Consider the following 11161-nt stretch of genomic DNA (forward strand, 5'->3'; position numbering starts at 1 on the left):
CTCCAAAGTCCGGCTAGATTTGACAGCAGCGTGACCGTGACCTTCTGGGGGTCAGGAGGGGAGGCTCACCTGTTTTCTTCTCTTGGGCCTGCACAGCAGCAGCCCACGGTGTCTGTCAGTTACTTCAGGAAAACAGACCCCAGTGAACCCTTGAATAGCATCTTGCAGGCTGAATGCCCTGAATGCTCTGAGATGGGCGGGCTCGGGGACTGCCCAGCACACACTGTCCCCTGGGCCTGTCACTTCAGAGTTGAGGGGATGGGAGCAGGAGTAGATATGAGAAGCCAGGAAAGGAGAAGAGAGAAGAGAGGTCCCCCCAAGGACCCTACTGTACAGTGAATTACCTGCCGGAGTAAAGCCCACCTGGGCTGCACCAAGGCTGCCTTCTATGGGTGACACCCCCATTGCCAGCCCCATAGATGGGAGGTGGGGAGTGGGGGGTGGTGACTGCGGAGCACTAGACCACCTGAGGCACAGCTGCCTTCCTGGACAGTTGTGAAGTCCCCTCTACCCAGATGAGTGGGGACCCCCCCACCTCTGTCCTGCCTGGACAGTTGTGAAGTCCCTCCACTGCCTAGATGAGTGGGGACCCCCACCTCTCTCCTGCTTGGACAGTTGTGAAGTCCCCTCACACCCAGATGAGTGGGGACCCCCCCCAGTCCTGAACTCTGGCAAGAAGGCTCGCTGGGGTCCCTCCATTCTTGCCAGGAATAAAGTGTAACATGCAAAGCCCCACTGTGTGCCCCGACACTAAGCAGCAAAACAAACAGCAAGAGCAGAGCCCTGCCTGGGACGGGGCAGCTGCAGCTACAGGCCCCTGATGCCAAGCCCTCTGGGACAGGAGCTCCCTGGGCCCCTGGGACCGGGGGCAGTGGCTTGTTCCTGCCGCCCACGGGCGTCTCACGATGCCCCTTGACTTGCAGCGGCCTGGACAGCGCCTCCTGCTTCCAGGTGGTCTCGCTGATGAAGGGGCTCGCTCAAGGGGGGCGCTCCATCATCTGCACCATCCACCAGCCCAGCGCCAAACTCTTCGAGCTGTTTGACCAGGTACGCGGGCCCCGGGCCCTCCCCACCAGATGACTGCTGCACTCAGGTCAGCCTGAATGACACCAAACCCTGGGTACCCTCGGCCTTCTGTTAGCTCGTGGGGCATCTTCATTTTTGAGAGCGTTTAAGTGCCAGGTTTTGTGAGACTTGTGGAACCATATGCAGCAAAGGGGGTGGGGAGTGGAAGTTGCTGAGCAAGGTCCTCTCTCGGTCCTGGTGGTCGGTCGTGGGATCCTGGGTGTCACCAGCATTGTAGAACTTCATCACCTCCCCTGTTAAAAAGTGGGAGGGGGGACACTTGTTTTCCAGAATTAATAACGGGTTACAGCATTTGCACAGTATCATTTGGTTTATAAATCTCAGGTTTTGGCCAGGCACGGTGGCTCTCCCCTGTAATCCCAGCACTTTGGGAGGCTGAGGTGGGTGGATCACTTGAGCTCGGGAGTTGAAGAAGAGCCTGAGCAACATGGTAAAACCCTGTCTCTACAAAAGAAAAAAAAAGGGCCAGGCGCGGTGGCTCAAGCCTGTAATCCCAGCACTTTGGGAGGCCGAGACGGGCGGATCACAAGGTCAGGAGATCGAGACCATCCTGGCTAACACGGTGAAACCCCGTCTCTACTAAAAATACAAAAACTAGCCGGGCGAGGTGGCGGCGCCTGTAGTCCCAGCTACTCGGGAGGCTGAGGCAGGAGAATGGCGGGAACCCGGGAGGCGGAGCTTGCAGTGAGCTGAGATCTGGCCACTGCACTCCAGTCCGGGCGACAGAGCGAGACTCTGCCTCAAAAAAAAAAAAAAAAAAAAAAGTACAAAAATTATCCAGGTGTAGTGGCATACTCCTACAGTCCCAGCTACTCAGGAGGCTGATGTGGAAGGATCACCCGAGCCCAGGAGGTGGAGGTTGCACTGAGCCAAGATCGTGCCACTGCACTCCAGCCTGGGCAATAGAGCAAGACCCTGTATCAAAAACAAAACAAAACAAACAACAACAACAACAACAACAAATCTTAGGTTTTGATATTAGTCTGAGCAAAAATAGTCACAAAGGGATAAAATGTGTATAGCTCCAAAATTTTTTCTGAGCAGGGGGTTAGCATGAAAAATAAAAAGCAAGCAATATAATCAAATCATCCCTGGCTGTCCATCTTCTTCCCTGGCTTTTCACAGCTTTCCCTTCACATGCTAATAGGACCCTTGGGGGTGATGTAAAGCTCTCAGGAGAGGAAGTGGCTGAGCGTTTGGGCTGACCGATTGAGTGGTTGGTTGATGGATTGAGAGCTCGGTTACTTTCTGTGGAAGGCAGGGCTTGATCCCTTTCTCTCCTTCCTTTTTTCCAGCTTTACGTCCTGAGTCAAGGACAATGTGTGTACCGGGGAAAAGTCTGCAATCTTGTGCCATATTTGAGGGATTTGGGTCTGAACTGCCCAACCTACCACAACCCAGCAGATTTTGGTAAGCAGAGCCCTGAGCAGCTCAGGGGACGGGAAGGGGATTTTCCTCCTCTGTAGGTTTCACTTTTAGTGAAAAGTGCAGATGTCCCCAACTCAGAAACCACTTGACTGTTCCACAAATGGCTCAAGTGTCATCCAGTGATAAAACTTTTAAAGAACAAATAAAAAAAAAAGGTGCCCTTTCCTCTAGACTCTAGGTAAAACCATCTGGCCAGCCCATCTCTGCCTCTCTCCTCTCTCTGTGTCCTAATCGCCTCCTCTGCTGAGGACAGCAGTCATTGGGTTCAGGGCCCGCCCTGAGTCCAGGATGATTCATCTCAAGATCCTAATTACCTCTGCAAAGACCCTTTTTCAAATAAGGGTGCGTGGTGACGGTCCAGGTGGACTTCCCTCCTCCTTCGCCTTCCAGCCATCAGCCTTAATCTGTCATGTTTCTTTAAAATATTTGATTCGTGCAATTCCCAGGACTCGTATTTTCTACCACACTATTTCCCAAATTGTGTTCCATGAGACACCGTTCACGGGAAGTGCCTCTCACTCCTAAGGAGTAGGCTGTGATGGAGAGGAGAGAGGGAGAGGGGTGCAGGGAGTGCGGTTTAAGGGGGGATGGGGCCTGGGAGGGCTGTGGTTCTGGCTTTGCGCTTGCTCACAAGGGAGAGTAACAGATCAGTAACGGGTCAGTAACGGGTGCTGCTGAGTGGGCAGGGAGGAGAGGTCTGAAGCCTGCATGGAGGTGAGAACCTGGAGGGAAGGGCGGGCAGGAAGGAGAGGAAACATGGCATATGGGTATGCAGAGAGATCCTGGAGAGATGACGGTGTTCTGGGGATTCCATTTCCTCAATGTCATCTGACCAGAGAGTGGGAGGTGAGCGGAGTATGACCCACTGTGGCGGGTGTGGGTGACCAGAGGGGTCTGGAAACGTTGCCTGGCAGTGCTGTGGGCTCATTTAGATCCCTTGAGGATGACTTTCTGGTAGGGCCAATGTGTCCTGGTTTGTGGCTTGATCTAGGGGGTGTGGTGGCCCCTGTACCAGCGGGGAGGAAGCAAGTAGCTGGCTCTGCCAGAGGGAAGTGCGGGAAAGGGAAGGGCATTGAGGAGCTTTGGGCCTTAGCAAGATCGTTGCTGGAGTGGGAAGCGAGGCATGGCACAGGAGGACACGGAGGCAGGAGAGGGCAGAGGGGTTGGGAGAAAGCAGAGGTAGGCCGAGGGAAGGAGGCCAGTCTCCACGGGAGTGTGGAAGGAGTTGCAGGCTGCAGAGGAAGTCGAGGTGGAGGGTGAGCTTAGGGGAGCAAGTCCGCAGGCAGAGCGGGGAGGTGACGCTTGGGATGTGGGAGGAAGGAGCAGGTGGGGAGAGCCTGTGCAGGAGACACTCACCGGGATCTGAGAGGTGCAGGTGGAGAGTCCTAGGACCTCCAAGTCCCCAGGGTGCCAGCCACTCGTATGGCGATGGGCACATCCTTCTCTGCTGTCTTGGCTCTCATCACACCCTGCCAAACCACAAGCTCCTCAAGGAGGAGTCCCTCAAGGAGGAGTCCTTTGTTCTGCTCCCCTCCCCAGCCCCACCTTGGAGGCTGGCCCAGAGCAGGCATTCAGTAAGTACCGGCTGGATGAGCAGTCGGTAGATGCAGGAGCTCATTACTTCTCAGACCACCGACAGCACGTGTGTTTGCGTTTCCAGTCTCCTGACATGATAAAGGGCCTTGCTGGGGGGTTTGAGAGCCGCACGCTGGTTGATAAATGACTTTGACATCATGCCATTAGCACCACCAGGCAAGCACCTATGGAATCACTTTAAAACATTCCCACTTGAATAACGACTTTCGCATGTGGGTGATTGGGCCGTCCTTCCTGGAACCTGGGCTGACCCTGCGTCTGTGTCTCCTGCAGTCATGGAGGTTGCATCCGGCGAGTATGGTGATCAGAACAGTCGCCTGGTGAGAGCGGTTCGGGAGGGCATGTGTGACTCCGACCACAAGAGAGACCTCGGGGGTGATGCCGAGGTGAACCCTTTTCTTTGGCACCGGCCCTCTGAAGAGGTAAAGCAGACAAAACGATTAAAGGGGTTGAGAAAGGTAATGCAAATCCGGAAGCCCCTGGGGAAGGCTGCATGTGGCACTGTGCACCGCTGCATGAGAGCTCTTTCGGAGCAAGAAGGAGCGGCGGCTCTGACTGGCTTTCACCCGTTCCCCTCTTGCGTGTCCCCTCAGGACTCCTCGTCCATGGAAGGCTGCCACAGCTTCTCTGCCAGCTGCCTCACGCAGTTCTGCATCCTCTTCAAGAGGACCTTCCTCAGCATCATGAGGGACTCGGTAAGGCTGCCCCACATCTTCTCCCATGGCTAGGAAAGTCATGTGTCATTTTCTCCTAGACTCATCCTGATGGAATGTGTTTGTTCATTCTCATATTGCTATAAAGAAATGTCTGAGGCCGGGTGTGCTGGCTTACGCCTGTAGCCCCAGCACTTTGGGAGGCCAAGGCAGGCAGATCACTTGAGGCCAGGAGTTCAGACCAGCCTGGCCAACGGGGGGAAACCCCATCTCTACTAAAAATACAAAAATTAGCCGGGCCTGGTAGCGCATGCCTGTAATGCCTGCTACTCAGGAGGCTGAGGCAGAAGAACTGCTTGAACCCAGGGAGCAGAGGTTGCAGTGAACCAAGAACGCACCACTGCACTCCAGCCTGGGTGACAGAGCTAGACTCCCATCTGAAAGGAAGGGAGGGAGCGAGGGAAGGAGGGAGCGAGGGAAGGAGGGAGGGAGGGAGGGAGGGAGGAAGGAAGGCAGGCAGGCAGGCAGGAAGGAAGGCAGGCAGGCAGGTCTGAGCCTGGGGAATTTATAAAGAAAAGAGGTTTAATTGGCTCGTTGTTCTGCAGGCTGTATAGGAAGCATGGCCGGGGAGGCCTCAGGAAACTTTCAATCATGGTGGAAGGCAGGGGAGGGGCAGGCATTCCCCTGGGAAGGGGAATGGAGCGCTACACACTTTTAAACATCCAGATCTCACAATAATTCACCCACTGTCACAAGCACAGAACCAAAGAAGTCCACCCCCATGATCCAATCAGGCCCCATCTCCAACACTGGGGATTACAATTTGACATGAGATTTGGACAGGGACACAGACCCAAACCATACCACCAAACTTTCAAATTACTTTTCTTCCATTTGCAATAGTCAGCGTTCACTGTAATGCTGCAGTAACAAACACTCCCGTCATGTACGTGTCTCCCTCCACTGATATTTGTGTCCTGCTTGTGTTAGGGGTGGCAACGGTGGGTTGTGTCATGGCTCCGTCCCATAAGTCTTCTGATCCTGGGACAGCTCCTATCTGGACATGCGTTTCTGCAGCATGTCAAAGGAAAAGTGCAAGAGAGAAACCAAATGACAGCCCTTAAAACTTCCAGTTGGAGGCGGCAAATTGTCACTTGCACTCACATGTGGTTGGCCTAAACAAGTCACATGGCCGAGCCTGAAACCAGGGCCGTAGGCAAGTCCATTTCTCCTTCAGGAAAGCACTGTGAATTACGAGGATTGGGGTGGGGGGCTGGACAATTCCTTATAGGGAAGGAGGTGATGAATACACGGGAACCATAGTTCCACCAGAGAAGTGGACAATCTGGCTTCCAGCTTAGGAGCGGCTGAATGCCTGGCATGGCTTCTGGGACCTAATTGAAAGACAGAGAGGCTCACCGCAGCCCACGCCAGAGTTCTTGGAGCCTCTGATATGGCCACTTCTCCCTCACCGTTGTTTTTACCTTTCCTCTCTTCTGAGGGTAGACTTCGTTTGTTCTCCATTTTTAAATCTTTAACAAAGGATAGTAATTATGTCTGTTTTAACACAACAAAAGCCTGACATGTGTGCATATGTGTGTGCAAGCATGCGTGTGTGTGTGTGTGTGTGTGAGTTGCTTTAGGGTTTGGCTTGTTTTTCTAGAGGAGAAGAGAGGATAAAGTCCAAGAACTGCTGTCACAGAGTTCAGGGTCCCATGCTTCCAAAGGCCGCAGCCAGGTTGTTCTCTGGGCTGAGGACAGCTTTGCGCATGCACTGGGTAAGACGCGGGTCTGCCCCCAGGTCCTGACGCATCTGCGCATCACCTCGCACATTGGGATCGGCCTCCTCATTGGCCTGCTGTACTTGGGGATCGGGAACGAAGCCAAGAAGGTCTTGAGCAACTCCGGCTTCCTCTTCTTCTCCATGCTGTTCCTCATGTTCGCGGCCCTCATGCCCACTGTTCTGACATGTGAGTGACAGGCCACAGACCCCTTCTTCCTTATTTTCAATTCCTTCCCAAGCTTGGAGGCCTGAGGTCATGCCTTGACCAACAGATGAGTTTTCTAAACACAATGTTTTTGTTTTTTCAAATATCATCTTCTTTGTTGACAGATCAAGTTGTATTGTATTTGCTGTTAAATAAGAAAATACAATACTTAAGCCAAAGGAATGAATCCCAAATGGAAGACTTTTAAGCATGGTGGAAGGCTGATGGGAGGGGGATTTCTCAAAGATTCACTGATTAGGAGCCCCCCAAATCTACTACTTAAGCGTTACCTAGTTCAGTTGTTAAGATAGCTCTGCACAGCCCACTTCAGGAGCAGAGAAGCTCTCTTAGATGGATCTCCACACAATTCCAGTTTGTTCACAAGGAGGCTGCCCTTGGTCACTTTGGGCGACAGTGAACACAGCTGCTGCTTCTCTGGAACTTCAGCATAAACAGCCCCTCCCTAGGTACCTCCTCCCCAAGCTGCCCCTGATTTCCAAGAGCAGCTCGCAGCTTTGCTCATGGGAAGGCACCACGCTGATGCGGAGTTTCAGAAGAGGCTGACTCAGGAAGAGTAAGGCCAGGCACCAATCCTTGCATTCATCACTAAGATGATGCTTTGCGTTCACAGACACACTCCCCACCCTGATTCTCCACCCGGTGACTCTTCAGGTTATCCACATGGGTGGCGAGTTTTCCAGGCTAGCAAAACACGTCCTGTCCTTGTTCAGTCTCTCAGTGCCCTAGACCAGAGCTGGGTTATGAGCCGCTCAGCTCGAGGTCACCGGTTGGGATGTTAAACAGACTCGCTGCGCATGGTTGCTGACCCTTCTTTCTTGCTTTTCTATCTCCTAGTTCCCCTGGAGATGGGAGTCTTTCTTCGGGAACACCTGAACTACTGGTACAGCCTGAAGGCCTACTACCTAGCCAAGACCATGGCGGACGTGCCCTTTCAGGTGTGTTAGCCAGGGGCTGGAATAGGAAACGGGGGCAAGAGTTCTCCTGTACACCCTTTATATTGAGTAAGAGGGCCTGCCAGGGATGCAGGGTGGCGTGGCCCGACGTCAGGAGCTCTGGTGGGAGCTCTGGCAGGAGCTGTGGGGAGTGGGGAAGGACCCGACTTCGGGAGCTCTGGCGGGAGCTACGGGGAAGGGTTGGCTGCCCAGGAGCTTTGCTGTTGGCCTGCGGTAGTGAGAAGCGGCTGAGCCTGAGGCTGATGGGCCCTTGTTTCCAGATCATGTTCCCAGTGGCCTACTGCAGCATCGTGTACTGGATGACGTCGCAGCCGTCCGACGCCGTGCGCTTCGTGCTGTTTGCTGCGCTGGGCACCATGACCTCGCTGGTGGCACAGTCCCTGGGCCTGCTGATCGGAGCCGCCTCCACGTCCCTACAGGTGCCAGCCCAGGAGGCGCTGAGTGACGGCATGAGGGCTGGGCTTCCCTGCGCCATCTTGGCCTGAGCTAGGGGACTCTGCCACCCCTCCCCCTACGTCTGCCCTGACCCTCCTAGATGGGGCCGTTCCCACGGGAAGGGCCCGCATTGTCGAGGGTCAGGATCGGCTGGCTTCCACAGTGCGCAGAGCGGGCAGCCTCACGTGTGCTGACTGCCTGCTGGGCGCCCTTCCCAGCCTTTCCCAAACCTGAGCTCCTGTAGCCCCAAGCACAGGCATGCTTAGGTGAGCCATGCTTAGGTGCTGTGCTGGCCCCATTTTACACAGGGGGGCACTGAGGCCCAGAAGGCAAAGTGATTTGTCAGGGGGTCACACAGCTGTCTCAGGAGCCAAGCTCTCAACACCTACACATCGCTGCCTCTGTGGGGACCCTCGGCTTCTCCATGGGCCCCTTCCTCCTCCCGTCGCCCACCCTGCCCCCCGACCTGCCACCCACGTGCACCTGCAGGTTCTCTACCTCTGTGGCTTCGGGACACTCGGCCTGAGCCTGTCCTTCCGGACAAAAGCACTGCTCTCGAGGCCCTCAGGGTCCCATGCTGGGTGCAGTGTATTCCTGGGTCGCCTCCAGTCCACCACGAGCCGGCTGCCTGGCCCCCAGGGCCCGGGTGCCCTCACCCTAGATGAGGATAGCCACGGAGCCCGGCTCACAAGGCTGCCATGGACCAAAGATGACACAGCAGGAAGGTGCCAGGCCCACACCAGCTGCAGCAACCCATGTCCCCCAAGGCCAGCCCCAGCGCACCTGCTCAGCCACCGCCAGGCCTTCTGCCTAGGGCGCTCAGGCTCCGCAGGGGTCACTAATCAGAGCAGGACTGGGATGCCCCTGTCTGCACGGTTACACACGGCACACATGCACACAGACACTACACACTACACACACCACACCACACACTACACACCACACAATACAAACACACCACACTACACACACCACACTACACGCTACACACACCACACCACACACTACACACACCACACCACACACACACACTACACACACCACACTACACACTGCACAATACAAACACACCACACTACACACTACACACACCACACACCACACACACACACTACACACTGCAGACACACCACACTACACACTACACACACCACACACCACACACACCACACACCACACACTACACACTGCACAATACAAACACACCACACTACACACTGCAGACACACCACACTACACACACCACACACCACACACACTACATACCACGCACTACACACACATCACACTGCACACTGCAGACACACCACACTACACACACCACACACCACACACACTACATACCACGCACTACACACACATCACACTGCACACTGCAGACACACCACACTACACACTACACACCACGCACTACACAATCACACTGCACACTGCAGACACACCACACTACACACACCACACTGTACACCACACACCACACACACTACACATCAAGCACTACACACACATCACACTGCACACTGCAGACACACCACACTACACACAAATACTACATACACACCACAGTACCTACCACATACCACACCCCCCATACACACCACACACTACACACCACACCACACACTACAGACATCACACACCACACAGCAGACATTGCACACACCACACACACTCCACACAACCTCCTACCCCCCATACACTCACAGCGCCCTGGCTGGACCTGTGCTCACCGTGAACCCTGAGTCACAGCGGTTTGTTCCATCTCTGGGCTGCTCTCCCGGAGGGGCCGACAGGCAGGCGCCCGTCCGGCCTATGGAGGCTGCAGTCCTTCCACTGGGCCCCGACTGTGGGGGTGCCCACCACACACCTGCCACGGGCCAGGCACTGGCCTTAGCCCCCCGGGGACAGCTGTGGAGGAGCAGGCAGCAGCCTTTGAGGAGGTGTGTCCCCATCTGTCTGGCCTGGGCACGTCCACCGGGTCCCAGCTCATCCTGGGCTGTAGGGGGCTCTGGGGCTGCCACGTCACAGCAGGGCAGCTGGGGGATCCTCAGAGATGGTGACCCCGCACCTTGGGGACGCTGCACCCTCTGCCCCATTAAGGACCCTCATTACCATGCCCAGAAGGTGCCCTGGCCCTGCCCCAGGGGAAGCTGGGGTGGGCGAGCCTCCTCTGCAGGAGGCCAGGCTACAAGTTCTGCTACATCTGTCCCCTGTGCCCCCAACTCCAGGTGGCCACCTTCGTGGGCCCGGTGACAGCCATCCCCGTGCTCCTGTTTTCGGGGTTCTTCGTCAGCTTCGACACCATCCCCACGTACCTGCAGTGGATGTCCTACATCTCCTATGTCAGGTAGCGGGCGCGGGGCACGCATGGCGTGGGGACCGAGGGTGACGAGGGAAGAACTGCCTCCAATGGCGTGAGGGGCTCACAAAAGCCACCCTGGGCTGCTGGCCAAGTGCAGATCACACATCTGAGGATCCAGGCCTTCCATCTTCCTGGTAGTTCCACCTGCTTCTCCCCAACACACACACACTAAACAAGGAGGCCACACAAACCAGCGCTTGGCACCCCAAGGGCCATGGCAGGCCCAAGTGTTCTGGGCATTTCTGAGAGCTGCCTTTGGTGGAAGTGCTTCCATTTTTTAGAAACATTTTTCCTCCCCGAAGTGCACAGTGCTCTTAACAAGTGATGATTGTAAAACCTTCATAAGAAATCTGGTGGGGGCTGGGTGTGGTGGCTCATGTCTGTAATCCCAGCACTTTGGGAGGCCAAGGCAGTCAGATAGCTTGATGTCAGGAGTTCGATACCAGCCTGGCTAACATGGCAAAACCCAGTCTCCACTAAAAACTCAAAACAATTAGCTGGGCATGGTGGCACGCAACTGTAATTCCAGCTACTCCGGAGGCTGAAGCAGGAGAATCTCTTGAACCTGGGAGGCAGAGATTGCAGTGAGCTGACATTGTGCCGTTGCACCTAGGTGACAGAGCGAGACAGAGAGAGAGA

At 55.2% G+C, this 11161-nt stretch overlaps 1 protein-coding gene across 2 annotated transcripts in view; it reads left to right on the top strand.

Moving 5' to 3' along the window:
- The window catches only part of ABCG1 (ATP binding cassette subfamily G member 1), a 78963-nt gene that overhangs the window by 58808 nt on the left and 8994 nt on the right, over nt 1–11161 (top strand). The window contains exons 7-14 of one of the 2 annotated variants that reach the window (XM_033232556.1): nt 924–1047; nt 2382–2496; nt 4384–4568; nt 4704–4805; nt 6565–6733; nt 7607–7707; nt 7986–8144; nt 10389–10507. In XM_033232556.1, coding sequence (XP_033088447.1) covers nt 924–1047; nt 2382–2496; nt 4384–4568; nt 4704–4805; nt 6565–6733; nt 7607–7707; nt 7986–8144; nt 10389–10507 — 1074 coding nt within the window. The remainder of the gene's footprint in view (nt 1–923; nt 1048–2381; nt 2497–4383; nt 4569–4703; nt 4806–6564; nt 6734–7606; nt 7708–7985; nt 8145–10388; nt 10508–11161) is intronic. The other variant, XM_033232558.1, reaches the window with a different exon arrangement.

The sequence above is a fragment of the Trachypithecus francoisi genome, unplaced genomic scaffold, assembly GCF_009764315.1.
Source record: "Trachypithecus francoisi isolate TF-2019V2 unplaced genomic scaffold, Tfra_2.0 Lachesis_group14, whole genome shotgun sequence".
In the NCBI taxonomy this organism is placed as follows: Eukaryota; Metazoa; Chordata; class Mammalia; order Primates; family Cercopithecidae; genus Trachypithecus; species Trachypithecus francoisi.